This window comes from Accipiter gentilis, chromosome 15 (genome assembly GCF_929443795.1).
Source record: "Accipiter gentilis chromosome 15, bAccGen1.1, whole genome shotgun sequence".
Classification (NCBI taxonomy): domain Eukaryota; kingdom Metazoa; phylum Chordata; class Aves; order Accipitriformes; family Accipitridae; genus Astur; species Astur gentilis.
In genome coordinates this window covers 25,501,833-25,517,431 of record NC_064894.1, presented here as the reverse complement: position 1 = coordinate 25,517,431, position 15,599 = coordinate 25,501,833, and the positions used below count along the sequence as shown (strand labels likewise).

At 38.6% G+C, this 15,599-nt stretch overlaps 1 protein-coding gene across 1 annotated transcript in view; it reads right to left on the bottom strand.

The window, feature by feature from the left end:
• SLC22A16 (solute carrier family 22 member 16) overlaps positions 1 to 15,599 on the bottom strand; it is a 37,448-nt gene that overhangs the window by 11,089 nt on the left and 10,760 nt on the right. Inside the window, exons 2-4 of the mRNA XM_049818259.1 lie at positions 6,381 to 6,857; positions 3,909 to 4,026; positions 1,467 to 2,010 (exon numbers count right to left, since the gene is read on the bottom strand). Of these exons, the coding sequence (XP_049674216.1) occupies positions 1,467 to 2,010; positions 3,909 to 4,026; positions 6,381 to 6,857 (1,139 nt within the window). The remainder of the gene's footprint in view (positions 1 to 1,466; positions 2,011 to 3,908; positions 4,027 to 6,380; positions 6,858 to 15,599) is intronic.

The window sequence follows — 15,599 nt, the reverse complement described above, 5'->3', positions numbered from 1 at the left end:
TCAGGATTTGCCAGCTTCCACTTGGGCACAGAACTGAAGCCACGGGCACCTCCCCCAGCTTCAGCCTCAAATCACCCCAACGTAAAAGGCAAGCAAGGTCTCTCCAGGTCTGGTTTTCTGGGTCAGCTCCACAAATACAGAGAGTGCGGTTCCAGATTTCTCTCTTCTCCATTAAAAAGAGGGCAGCTGCTTACAATATCCCACTCTTATTTAGATCTTCTCTTCTTAATGTCTCTTTCCAGAGAAAAACTTCAGCAGCTCTGAAGGAACTGGCATTTGACTAGGACTGTTCACAAACCCTCTGTAAACATGATTTGCCCCTAGACAAACTATATTGAGCCTAAGCCAGTTCAGACATCTTTTAATCCAACTTGCTCATGAAGAATGCTACTATATCCAATGTAAAATCAAGGAAGAACATAAGATACAAGCCCTGCACAAATATGCTGCATTCCTTTACTAATCACGTATAGTATGTCAATACACCTATAATATCGGGAAACAATCTTTTGGGCTTGTGTAGGTAAAAGCAGGTTGCAATTATTCAGTGTTAGTCTGCTAAAATATTTTTGGAAGGGATGTATATGGTGATTTACACACTCTACTCCACTCTAACAGCTTAGCTATCTGTGCAACACTAGCAGCCACTCTGCAATGCATCAGTCTACCAATAAGCTATAATATGCAACAACACAAACAGAATTCACAAGAGCCCCAGTCCTTCTGTGTGCTTGTGTACATGAACAGTCATATTCACTTTACTGAGAGTAATCAGTTGCATAAAGCAAACCGCATGATTTAATTCTTTGCTGGCGCAGAGCTGCGTGCCTGATCTAGGGTCTTCTGAAGTCAATGGAATATTTCCACTGATCTTAACAAACTTTGGATCAGGCCTTGAATGCACTGAGCCGCTTTTATAAACAACTTACATACCAGAGGAAGATTACAATCAGACTGACAAAATTAAAAGAGTACTACAACTAAATTAAAAATAAACTTTTGAGAAAACTAAAATTACTCTTGCTTCTGAGGATTATGAATCCATTTTCTACACAGACAGACTCAATATATCATGAGTCTTAAGTGATTAAAGGAATATTTTTTTTCCTCTCGTTTTCCTAGTTTGTGCCTTTAACAGAGCTGTGTGAAATTTGTGTTGTTGGTCTGCTTCCCTTGGTGTTTATGTGGATCTGCTACGTGCTTGCAGAGCAAAAAGGAGACAAGCAGAATATGGTTTTACAATCACAAAGACAGAGAAGAATTTTGTACACCAACAAATTTTAAATTCTCTTTTTTTTCCCAAAACAGTGTGTTAGTCAAGTTTATGAAGAGTTAGCAAGAAACTTTTTGAACAAGGTTTATAATTGAATGAACAAAGTTAAAAAATCTGCTGTCAAATCTATAGACATTTCTAAATGTTATGTTCTAGTTCTGTCACAAACAGAATAAGGTACAGAAATATTTACCTATGAGAAAGAGATTTAAATATTCATTGCCTCCTAGACTGACAGAACTGAGGGAGAAGACGTAGTACCCCAAACTTCCAGTGAACCAGATCAGCCAGACTGTGATGGTCCTTCTTGCAATGTGCCAGTTACAAAACAGGTCTAAGATGTTGTGCTTCTTTGTTGAGGATGTGTCATTGTCACCCGTTCTGACCAGATCATCTTGTTGGACTGAGCACAGTTCAGAAACTTTGCAAGGAGTGCTTACTTTATTCCATCTTGCCATTATATTAATTACTTTTTGTGCATCTTCGTATCTTCCCTCCGACAGGAGCCAAAGAGGTGTTTCTGGGAGCATCCAGCAGCACAAGACAAAGGGAAGAGTTGCTATGGAGAGAAATATCTGATAGACCCACCAGGTCCGAACCAAATATCCCACGAGTGCCACAACCATAATTCCCACAGCGAAAAAAGCATGGACATGCATAGAAGCCCAGGTTCGTGCTTTTATGCCAACAAATTCAGTCACATAAACAAAAGCCACAACCAGATAGCCACTTGAAACCTGGGAGGATGGGAGAGAGAGAAAAAAAAAAGAGTGAGGTTTGTATCTACTCTCCTTGTGCAACAGCAGTAAAAACAAACAGCCAATGGTGTTCCACATTTGCGTATGCTTAATTGCCACTGCACTGGCATGTCCCACACTGACAGAAAAAAAGGCAACCCTGAAAACAAATCAGCTGGAGAAAAAGTGCACTCAAAACCTTCAGACTGCCCAGACACTGTATTTTAAAATGTTAAGTGATTTTGGATGTTTCTCTGTAGTGGAGGAGAGCCAGCGACAGACACCCGAAAAAGAGCCTAATTTGCTGATGTCACTAAGCCCTTCACCTCCAAAAATCAGGTCTCTTAATGACATCACAAACCGGACACTTGGGAAAATGAGGTCCCCTGAAGTAATTGCCACTTTGAAAATCTTGACCTCAGCTTTTAAGTAGACTATTAATAATCCGTATGTCGGTGAATGGCAAATTTACTGAGAATTACCTTCCACACCCTTGTAAATTATCTCATTAAATCAAATTTTTACAATGTTGGAAGAAGATCTCATATATACAGTTATAGGTCCTCATACATTATCTAGCCAATGCAATTACTGGCATGTTCTGCATTATAGTATTTCTTCATTGAATATATACATATATATAAGTGAATATATATATATATTTCAATTTCTCTAGCAACAGTCAAACTCTTGGTATCTCAAAACATTTCAAAACACAGCTAGAAAATCTAGACTAGATTATATTCCAGTATATTGCTTTGATTGAACTATTTTCTGGTTAAAAACCAGAACATTCCAGTTAATAATCTCTGATTCTGAACCCACTGAACCTGATAGGAAAGCTGCGCTGATCTCAGTGGCACAGGACTAGAGCTTTACAGCTCCATCTCACAAATCAGTCCCAGTGGGAAGTTAAAACCTACAGCATTGGTCTGGTCAGAGTTTTTCACTTTTCTAAATTGCCACAGCCCCTAGCATCAACAGCCAAGGGAGTCAGTAGGGGGACTCCTATTGATCTCACTGTTCAAGGCTGAAATGCCCATGCAGTTTTTCCTGCTAGGAAATCCTTCTGAGCTCTAATCAGGCAAAAGAAGCTCCAGATGCAAGGTCCTGTCTTGACTAATGTACTGTCAGCAGGAATAAAATCAATTATGTGATTATTTTCAAATTTCTAACCTACTTTAAACAAATTACATAATTTTTCTTGTGACAGCATTCTAATTTCTTTATGCATTATATAGCAAAAGACTACAAATATTATACTTTTGGATGTAAAATAGTAATTTAAAATTGGTTACTATGTATAAATATTGAATATATATCAGATATATATCATAGATATATATAAAAGTATGTGTATAGATATGCATAAACACATACACTGGAATACCCTTAAGTACAGTATAAACATCTAGGTGTTAAACATGTGTACCTATGTATTTAGTATTCCAGATGTAGCTTAAAAGACCAAAGAGATGCATGGAAGAGAAAATGTGCATCTCTCCTCCATCATACAAAATAGTAGAGATAAAAATCATAGGTTTTTTATTTTAAGAAAAATATACTCCATTTTTAACAATAAAGAGAAATGCCATGACAGCTGCAATGCAGAATGCAGGGTTTGCTGCTTACACTTGGTATTTAATTACCAGTCCAGCAGAGGTTGGGATGGAGGAAGTACCAAACACTGCTTCATACAGACGCTTTCTATTAATTCAAAGAGGAAAAGTGCTGTGGTCCAAGAACATTCAGACTCTCCCTGCTCTGCTGAAATAAGTGCAACAGAGGGGGCTTTAGAATAATGAAGTAGGGGAGGAAATAATAACAAAAGGGAGGTTTTCCTGAGAAGGGGTAGGAAATAACACATAAAAAGAGCCAGGGTGAACATCCTTTCTTACCATAGCAAGGAGAAAGCGCACAATCACGAAACTGTAGTAGTCAAATGTGAAGGCCACTGCGATGCCAAATACAAACTGACCAGCACTTGTGAACCATATAACACGCTGTCTTCCCAGTCTGCAAATCACAGTAGTAATAAAATTATGAATAACCACAAACATTCTACTAAAATACACCTGCAACTCCAGAAAGCCTATCTGGAAGTGAGTCTGAAAATACAGTACTTGATACTTTCACTCACCACAGAAACTCTGGTTTAGTTACCTGCAGTAATTTTTCAGTAATTCCAACTTCCAAGAAAAAGGAAGCTCCTATGGACAGAACTTCCATTCCACAACTCTTGGCTGGAAGCAATGTGCAGAAGCAGGCATTACATATGCTCACCTCCAGTTTCAAGTTTAACTTCTACATAACTAATCTGGAAATTTACTCTGTCTTATTTATGAGGACAGTAGGTAAGACTCGCTTTTTCAGATATTTTATATTAAGTAATGTCTAGTTAATAATTTCTAACAAAAGTTAGCTGTGATAATCCATGCCATCTCTTGCCAAAGTAACAACCAATTTGGATAGTAATCTATCTTCCCTAATATTCTCTTGGACTCTTATCATCTACTCCACTCCAAACAGCTTTTCACAGATGTGGACATTACATTTAGACTGAGAGTCTGAGGACTTCAGGGGTGTGGGCTCCTTTGTTGATTTTTCTCTATGAGTATTTGGTGGTACATTAAAACAACTCCTATTTTTCTCCAACATTGACCTGGAGTCATGCACATTTGGTCTCTGATCCCTGCCAGAAGAGATCCCAGTGAGTCTTAGCTGTCAGAGCTCTTCTGTTGGGAAATCTGTTAATTGGGAATGGGAGGAACCCACAAACTTATTTCCCACCAGCCAGGATGTGTCAGAAAATAATAATTTTCAGCTGTAAAGTCTACAGCTGTAAATCTGCAACTCAGAATGTGTGTATTATCTTAACTGGCTGTCCATAGCTTGAATTAATGGAAATGAGAACAATATGATGGTAACATTATAAATCACATCTGAATATTAATTATATAAAGCTATGAACAATTTAAAGGGACGCAGAACAAATGTTGGCATTATATTCTGGTTTTGTATTAAATATGGTTTTACAAAGCCTTGGATCGGGAGGCAGGATTGATTCCATGTGTTCTAAAAGCCAAACTGAAAAAAGATCCTCTTTACTTCTGCATTCCCATGTTGTAACTGTCACATTGTAGCATTGTGCTAATGAAGGAAAATCAAAAAAGAACAAGCCTGGTCTCCTTTTTCTGCTTATACTGTTAGCTGTGGGATAAACATCACCCTCCACCTAACCGAGCTGTTAGTTAACAAGCTCCTTTATAGAAAGAGATAAATAACACTAAACCAGCCTTCAAAGAAAAACACAGGTACATAAACTGCCCCTGACAAAACCAAGCACAACGTAGCTTAGGCGTTTGACTCTCATACGGATAGAGGGGCACGGCTGGGCATTCTTCCGAGGTAGGAATACGTGTGTTTGTGTTGAGAGAGAACCCCAAGAGAAGCAGGAGGATAGAGCTGTACATCCTGGATCTCACTATTGCTCCTGAGTGCAGCTCTGCTGCTGGATGCCCATGCGTGACCTGGGGTGACATCCAGGGAGGAAGCATCAGAGGGGAGCGGGCTGAGGGGCAGCCTCGGCACCGTGAGCAAGGGGCTGTCGGGCTCAGTCCCTCCACGACTGACTCTCCTTGCCCTCAAACAGAGCTTCGTACATGCTGGTAAACGAGTGAAACTACAGCACAGCTCACTGACAAGAATTTTTCCTCCTATCTGGACTAACCTTCAATAGACTGAAGTTTAAGCTAAGTATTCAGGGAAAAACTACAATTGGACAGCACGGAAAAAATAGTGTATGCGTGTTTATTTTAAGAACATGGGGCCTGATCAAACCCTCAAAGCCCTTTTTAACAGCCCCACAGAGCTGTATTCATGTCAGAGGTTAGGAAATTTGTGATTTTAAAATAAATGATTTTTAACTTTCCAGTAGCCCTTCAGCTGTCTATCATATCCAGAAATAAAAATCTCTGTTTCCATGAGGAATCTCTCACAGAAAATGAGGTGAAAATCTACTCCTAGGTTTTACTGTTGCTATTACCACTAACTATTGTTATTCCTGCTAAAAAAAAAGTAATTAAGGTAAGGGCAAATACTAGCTGCACAGAGCAATCTAAGGCATCAAGGCCTAGCACAATGGATGATATAAAGTAGGAAAAAATCTAAAAGCAAGTTATTTGCAAACACATTTTAAAATTAGTACTTGGCTACTGGAAAAAGAAATTGAGTTAAACACATATGTGAATAAAACAATATCCAAACCTCCTGAATTGTGAATATATAATTATGAATACACAATGAGTGAAGAGAACAAAACAGGAGTTACTACAGTTTGAAGCTACAATTTTCAGAGGATGGCACTTTACCTGTCAGCAATGTCACCGAAAATCACTGCTCCAATCAAGACTCCAAGCATGAATGTAGGCTGGATTAATTTTGCAAGCCATTCTCGGTCACAGACCAGATCCCACTGCGTAACAACAGTGCTCTTCCACTTTGTGTCATCATAGAGAAATCCATCAGAACAAGAAAATTTGGACTTGTTGCCTTTGTATTCATATGCCAGATCCAAAGTGACTTCTCGTTTGGACCTGCTGCACTGATTAAGTTCCCAAATTTCTCCATTTTCCAGCTGGACTACAATGTAATTTTCTGTTGATGTCCATAGTGTCCAGATGTCCTCTATACTCGATTCAGAGGAGTTGTAGAAAAGAAGACTACTCACATTTCCAGGGATCCCACATACAAAGTTAGGAGTAACAGCCATGAACACAGATGCTAAGTAATGGATACCACATGACATAGCTTGAAAGACAGATGCAAAATAAACACATGCTTGAAATCTGTAAAGGGAAAGAAAAAAGTTTACTGAAGAAAAGCCCTCTATACATGAAAACAAAAATCAACATAATTGTTTTGCTAGGATCAGTAAACAGAGACATCATTAAGGTTTCTAGTGTTTTGTTATATAGCTTTGCTTCAATAATAGCTAAGCCCTGCAAGAGACCAAAGACGAGAAAAGATCCGCAGTAATCTATTGTCAGGAAATAAACACTGCTCTTAGTCATGTGTTTAGCCATACACAGAGAAGACCATTTAAAAAGAAACAATCCTGAACTTAAGCACTTAGTTTGAAGCAACCTTCCACCCTCCAGTTCTGTGCAGTACCTCGTGCCAGAATAAGGCCTTAGATTACTGGAATGGTTAGAAAAAACAAAATGTTGCAACCTCAGGTCCTGAGGGATAGAGATATGTGCATCAAATAAAACAAACCAAAGACATTACACCCTTCATTTCACCTAATTGTATCTATACAACTGTATTCTATCTATCTTCCATCTCTCTCTATTGCCTCCAAAAGACAAAGAGAGAATACATGTAGAACAGGCAGAGGAAGATAGAATCTGAACAGTGTGAAATGTTTTGTACCAAAACATAGCTGAAAACTGGGTTGGGTTTTGGCCTAAACAGGGTGTACAGTTATCCATTAAAGATTGTATCATAAAGTAAACATGGTAAAATAATGTCTTATGCATAGCCTAAATTTTAACAGCTTTTAAAACATGCTTGAGACACAAGTAAACCTTAGCATATAAATTGCACACGTATTCTGAATTTCAAAAGACTTGCAAAGAACTCTATCACTGACTGCAAATTCTAGACAGTTTCTGATAATCTAAGCATAAGGAGTCTTTTCCTCAATTAAATGTTAAAATTATGCACATAATTAGTACAACATCTGTTCAGAAAAAACAATAGAGCTTTGGTTTCTCCTCCACTTTTTATTTCCTGAAGGCCAATCAATTGCACTAATTTGAAGAAGCATTCAATGAGCTTCTATATATACACCCTTACTGCAGTATGCAGTGGCCCTTGACAGTATAAAACAAAAAGCAGCTTTTTTTAAATGATCAGAGGTTATCTCTGCAGAAGTTACAGGAAATGATGCCTAAAAAACAATTGCCTTGAAATGTCTTCTGGGAAAAGTCAGAGCAATTCAATCCCTGTAACAAATGCGACCTCTAGATCACTCCTCTCCAAAATGTATCTAATCTAGCCTTGAATTCCTGTAATAAAGATTGCAACAGTACCTGGCCTAGGACTTTTAAATCGTCTATTATCACAATTTCTAATTAATTTCTAAACTCTCTATAACCAAAGTATTTAAACAGAAATTTCTGGCTACATTGTCTTAATGTCCAATTAACCTTTCCAATTAAACAGTTCTCTTGTATAACCTAACTCCATCCACCATCCTCATTCTCCTCTGCCTTTTAACTTGTGATTCTTATTTCTTTCCTTGGTAAATGTAAACCCAGTTGCCTATCCTGTCTTTCCAATGGCATTGCTGCTGTTCAGATGCATCACTTTTTATCCCCCTTTCTCTTGACAACAACTCTATTGACTTTTCCATAGCAGTCTGAGGAGAGGGTTGTATTGCTAAACCCACCGAGGCAGCTCAAAAGCTGGCTCCACTTCCCTCTTAAAGATGCTGTAAAGCAATCCTCACACAGATGCTGTGTTGCTCTTTCCCAACAAACCTCGTGAGAGATAGGGTCAAGAAAAACTGAACATAACCACAGCATCCGTTAAGCCTATTGATCCCCTCTCAAGAGAACAGCTTCTTGAGGACTAAGCAGCTAGCCATAAATCAAAGCAAGGCTAAAACAGCTCTGAAAGGCTTTGGGGATATCCTGGACCACAAAAAAGCAAAGGTTATTCTGAAATGTAAGCTTTGTCCCCCTATTAATGCAGACAAATGTGGTCAACAACTTTTTTTTTTAGTTCCTCTTCTCTAGTTTTATCCTAACTGTTCCCATCAAAACACATGAACTCATTTTAAAAATAGCACAGCAAGACCAAATTCGACAACTTGGGCTATTGTTGCAGTATGCAGAATGATTGAAATCAGGACTAGAAGACCTGTCGCAAATTAGCAAATTAAATCCCTAGAAGCTGTGTAGTTACATCCTCTACTAGCTAATAAAAAGTGGCATACCTGGAACCAGGATCCCCAGTATTTGCAATATCTGTCATTATGCATCAGGAAACTGCAGTGTCAGATAGCCCAGTTAGTATTTCCCAGACAGAGGAAGAATGAAATAGTTTCAAACTCCCATACATTCTTCTTGAGTTTCCTAATTATCTCTTGCAGCACAAGAAACATCAGGTTCATCGTTTCTTTTCTACCCAGTAAGAGTGAGGAGGAAAAATACATTTGTGCCCTTTCTTGTTGGAGAGGCTTGAAAGAAGATAACAGCTTGTAAGGATACAGACAGAGAAGATGGCATGAATCAACACACTACATAATTTTTTAAAAATCCACATCCCAAGAGCATCACCAGGGCTATGATTTGGATCAGGTCTAGCTAATCTCTGCACTAACTGCTCCCTTGAGAGTTTTATCTTATCTCTTCCTGAACACTTCTTGTGATCATACTTCAACAGCCATTTTGACAGACTGCTCCACTGTCAAATCTTTCTGTTGGAAAGTTTCTCATTAAACCTAATCTTGATGTCCCCTTTTCCAGTGTAAGACTATTAGCAGCTTATAAAATATCCTTGTGCAACCTTGAATAAATCTTCCTTGTCTTTTATCACTTCGTTGTACAGAATTGTCAGTTATCCTCCTCCAGTTACTTTCTAAAGCTATATAAATTACAGTCCCTTACCCTTTCCTCATTTTTCCTTTGTGTCCTGTAGAACAGTTTCCACCTCTATAAAAAGCAATAAAGGATTTATTTTAAAGAAATATCTGTGTCATGCCATATTTCACCCATCTTTGAAGGGTTTAACTTAGAACTAGATATAACTGATTCTTGTAAAAACGTTCTTCCATTTTCAGTGTTATGAAAACCTTATTCAGTTCCAACAAAGAAGTCCATTCTGTAGTGTCATTATTTTTCTTACCTAATTTGCAGCACCTATGCTAAGCAAACACAAAAGTCAAACAGAATGCCAGATGTACATTAATAGACATAATTTATGCTGTTTATGACTTCATTTAAGAACAGCAAAACATGTGTTTTGACAGCAAAATGGCCATGTCGTTGCAGAATCCTGCAGGATGGATTGCACTGCAGTTTTTGACCTCTAACTGCTCAACAAAAAAGCCAAGGATCAGGCGGGAGGAGCAGGAATACGGGAGAATAAAGCCTGATGTGAAGTTAGAAAAGTGTTTGGCAGCACCAGTGGCTGAAGGCATCCCACACGACACTAATGGGCTGCTCCCCTGCCTGTAAAAACTGTCTGCTGCTCTCTCCAGTAAAATTCCACAATGGGCTGGCTAAGCCTCTCTCTGTGTGAATATATATATATATATATACACATATATATATAAACCCCCACAAAAAATATCCTGAAAGCCCTCTTGTGCTGTGAAGGCAAAATTCATTGCCGACTACAGTAGTGTTGTAACAGCGTCCCCACTGATGCTAGATTGAAAAGCCCAGCCTTATCCGCTGTATAACGAAACTCCTGTGGGTAGGAAGAGCTTTTCTTCTAGAAAGACCAGTTGCATAGAGGTCAGGATATTCATTAACTTGCATCGTTACCAAAAAGCAATTAATTAGGCTGTTAGTGACAACATATAGAAAGCATGAAAAATATGTAGGGAGGATGATACGTGGGATGGGAGAATACTATAGATGCATTGAACTTTGCTTTCCAGAACAGCTGAGATGGAAAGGGGACAGAGAAAGACACAGGCCCAGCCTCATGGCAGACACGGGTTTGCTGGAACAGAGATTGGGGCAGGACACAGTGCTGAGCGAGGAGGAATATAAAGCTGCTGCCTGCTCTATTGCTAGCCCGGGATCCCTCCCTTTGGACGTTTGGGTGCATGAGTTTTATCTCAGCCCTCTTGCTGTGGTCACGTCAATGCTCTTCCCCAGCCTTACAACCCTGGGGCTGTTTCTCCTGGGAGAGCTGAGCAGCTTCTGCTCTTTGTGGGAGGACTTGGTGCGGGGGGAGCCTGGAGCAGCCCCGCGGCAGGCTCCTGACCTGTTGGGGCAGGAGGTCGCAGCAGAACACAGACAGGTCACACACTTCACTGACCCTCAGGCACAGGTTAGTCTATGCTGTCCTTGCTACCGACTGTAAATTATTAACTTTTTTCCCAAATTCTTAATTTAAGAACACCAAACTGGTAAGAAACTCCTTTATTACTAAGTTTAAATCTCTCTATTGCAGGCAAACATGTAATATGATCCTTTTGGTATCCTCACCAAACTCCATTTTAAAAGATAAATTTCCCTGAATGAAGAAACACTGCTGCTCATGCATCAAAATGGTAAGAAAAATACCATTGCAGTAGCAATAAATACTCTCGAAATTCACCAAAACAAAAGTCTGTGATTTATTTTCCTGGACTGATCTCAAAAAGGGAAGTTTTTAGCAAGGGTATTTTATATGCCAGTTATCTTCGCATACACACATCAGATTACATGACGTATATTGTTGCAAACAGTAGTTTTCAATAACCTATTTTATCGATTTTCTTCTTTTTAAAAAACACACTTTTTGTATTTTTTTTAAGATCTGTGAACATGATGACTGTACTATAAAAGGTATGACAATCTCTCTCAGTGTTTTTCCATCTCTTCAGTGACTTGCCATGGGAGATAATTATTTGGCAAGCACATTTTGTCATTCTTGCCAGGAGTGTCAAATATAGAAGTCAAGAGGACTTTGTAGGTTACCGCTCCAGTATAGAGACACTTAATGAATGCCAGAAGTCAAATGAGCATAAAAAGGTCTTCACAAAAGCTTGAGCACGACACAACATGAAAATGTTCCAGTCTTTCTTAAAAATATTTCTGTGAAATTTCTCCCCAGTTATTCTTTTTTCCAGTTTACAGCTTACAGTAAAAAAGACTTTTGCATTCTCTAACACCTCCACACAAGTTTTAATACCTTACCAGTAAGAAAAGCAACTGGAAATATCACAATGTCACTACCTGAATTGAAAAAATATTCTTCTACAAAGATAATGAACTAGATCTCAGACCACCGTTGCTCTGGCTGTAGTCTCATGACACAACACCTCTGTGGCACTGTCACTGTAAGGTATCTCCTCCCTTCTCCTTTCCCACTGTTTATTCATCCCCTGAGACACAGTGCACTCTACCCTCAGTTGCCGTGGTACTTTTTATGTGGACCAGCTGTGAATTTTATCTAGGAAACTGTTCTAACTTGAAAAAAAAGTAAAAAATAGAAAATGATTAAAAATACCAAACCAAGCCAGATTAGTTGCTTGGTCCAATTTATATTGCATCCATGCAAATGATCTGCACCAGTTGTGCAGACACTAGGTTGTTAGACACTAATTTTATGTTAAATAAAATATGTTTCTGATAATATTTGTTTCCTTGTCTGTCCATCAAAGAGAGGAGAGGGGGAATTACTAGATACTCATCAAAAGCTAACATAAAAATTTTAAAATCCTTTTAGTGTAGGATGGAGTCACAAGGCTGGTCTGTGATTAGCAAAAATTTGTACTATTCCACAGGTTTTACAAGAACTATTTTTACTGTTTGTCTTTTCAATCATCTTGTTAGCAAATTGCTTAGTCAGAAAACACAGTACGTTTTTGTTGTGCAGTGTATACTCAACAGGATTGCTTCAGTGGAAAAAAACCTTCCAGATATTTACTATTTCTGAAAGAACTTGTGTTCAGTAACCACTTTCTCTCTGTATTCCATCCTCGTTTTTTTTAACTTGAGAAAAGCCATTCAGCATTCTTTTCACTCTAAACCAGAAAGCTGTGATGCCCTTACACTTACACATTTATTTTTTGAGAGGAAAAGAGCTGAATGAGACTCAGGAGCAGTATTTTTGCTATGGTGCAGAGAGCAGATTTAGAAGCAGCCTTAAATATACAACAGACATGGCCTTATTTGACTTACAGTGTCAAGAGTGAACTTCCATCCCTCCTAAGGGCAGTTTAAACTACGCTAAGACTTGATCTCAGCCCACATCAGGAAGATGGTTATTTCCAGAATTCGTTTTCAGAGGCAGAAGGTGCTGTGTTGGATATCCAGTTTAAATGTACCAACAGCACAGATGCAACAGCAATAAGAAAGCCTGTAGGGATCAGGAAAGCCCCAGGGATTATATATCATCACTGGTGAAAATGTGTGCATCAACATGCAGTCACCAAACAGCAGACACTTACCAAAACATTCTTACAATCATTTAGAACTGATTCTCTGAAGAATTGTAACACTTCTATCCCGTTAAACTTAGGCACATTTCCCTTTGATTAAGACAAACCCAGCATTTGTTCACAAGAGTCAAGAAGAAAAATATGTCAGCTGTTCACTGCTGCACATTTGGTATAACAGCTTAGATGAGTCACATCAGTGTAAAAATCAGGAATTAGTGCTACAGAATTAAGGGCTATACTTTCAAAAAAAAATTTTTTTTTTCGCAATTAATGCAACATGTCTTCATTTTTTACTATCTACATCAGGCACATCAGGTTTCTGTCATCACTTGTGACAAAATAATCCAGTTGACAAATACTGCTGGGTTTCAACAGCCTAGTAGCACAGCTTTCATCTATGGACAGCTACACACAGCAGAAAGGGCAGCTGCCATTAAAGACGCCCCGATTGTTTCTTGCTGCCCCTCTGCCAAGGGTTACTGCCGCCGGGGGAGAGCCAGCCAGAAGGACAGTGTGTTCGTGGATCAGCCACTTCGGCACAACGCACAGCCTTCTGGTTCAGCTGACCAGGGAACTGGACTGGGCACAAAGGCTCCGGATTTGCAATCAAGCAACCAAGCTACATACACATGTTCCACTCCTGACTTTACTGTGAAAGTAACTTCTGGATGGGGGGACACACACGTCACCGGGAGTGGTAGCTTTTTAATTGCTGGGGCTATATCCACTAACTTTCCTGCATGCCTCAACTACAAGAGATTCTGGAGAAGTCAACAATGGACTTGGAACAGTTTGGCAACGTTAGAGGTGAGCACAGCTCTTGCACCATACTCTAGGCTCCTTAGATGAAGGAAGATAAATGATACGTCACCTGCCATGGAGGGATCCATCTACAGATGGATTATGTAGTGAAGAGAGAGATCTACAAGACCTGCCTCTGTAACAAATGCCAACCAAACATCTCTGATGCAAAAAACCTGCAAAACCTGCAGTTTTTCTCCTTCACATATTTATACTATCTATCTTATAAATAGTAGAAATAAAGCAATAAAAGGGACAGAAAAAGTGGACATTAAAACTATCCCTGAAAACAATGGTTAAACATTAAATGGTGCACATTAATGTCTAATCTTCTTCTAGTCAGCCTTCTTTTTGATTATCAAAATCAGTAGGAAATAAATTTTTGTAATTCTGGCACATTTGCACCCATATGCATACCAGTAAAGCAGTCCTTGAACTTGAGGTCACGGCTCCAAGAGGGGCTACAGCAGTTACCAGCGGAGCAGCAACCACAATGGGAACAAGGCTGGCAAGCAGGAATGGACTGCGATTGCAACAGCAATTCCAACACCTTCCAATGGCAAAGCGGGAATCAGTCTATTTTATTCTAGTTATCCAATTGTCCTTTCTGCTTTACATGTGTCACGGATATATACCTGTCAATTTAATTAAAAAAAGAACACGATTGTGCAGTTTTTAAGTTATTTAGGTTTGTTTGGGAATTATTTGGGTCAGTGCTAAACACAGCAGAGTGGTTATGCTTGAAAAGTAGTAACACTTCAGGCTCTATACTTGGATGTTTCCATTGCAGGAACAGCATTTTTATAGACATCTACCATTTAGAAAATTAGTATGTACTCTGTCTACATGATATATTACTAGCATTACTTCTCACAGGGAAAACTCAATTCCAGTATCTTTAGCAACTCTGTTTTCTTTCGGTCAGCCTCTTTTTTGGGGACAAACCCTAATTAGGTATTTAATTCCCTTCCATGCTGTAGCGTTTCCATCAGCTTATGTAAGCAAACCATTTCACATCATAATCTGTAAAGTATCTAAAAGAATTTAAATGTTTTTATTGAGATTCCATCTAATTATAGACATAGGCAGTACTTCATGTATAAACTGTTATATTCCATTCTTCCTTTCCCATTTAGGAAATCAGATGCTTTCTGCTGTTTACCTTAGTGACACTTCGCACTAACTTTGTTCAAACTATGTAAGTTTACATTTATTTTATCTGATTTTTCATTCTGTCTATAATCCTGAAATAAAACGAATTGGTTTTCATATGAATTATGTTCTTACTTATTTGTTATTCTATTTACATATTTCTGTTGCAAAACTCTGAACCTGCTATAGCTGAATGTACAAATGCATGGATTGAATACCTACTTCAAAGTGATGAAAACTGTCTGTTCTGAAGCAACTAGCAATCTATTCTACAAAGACTATTCTGCAAAATAATTAAGCCTTACTGTTGTCATAATTAAATTATGCTTTTTTAAGAACTTTTTTTTGTTTCCTGTTCATAGTAACACCTAAGAAGATTTGGATGCAGACAGCTCATTTTCAGTCTGAATTCTACATAAATTCTCTTCATGCCAAGCCACGCCTACTGTTAAGCATGCTACCCAAG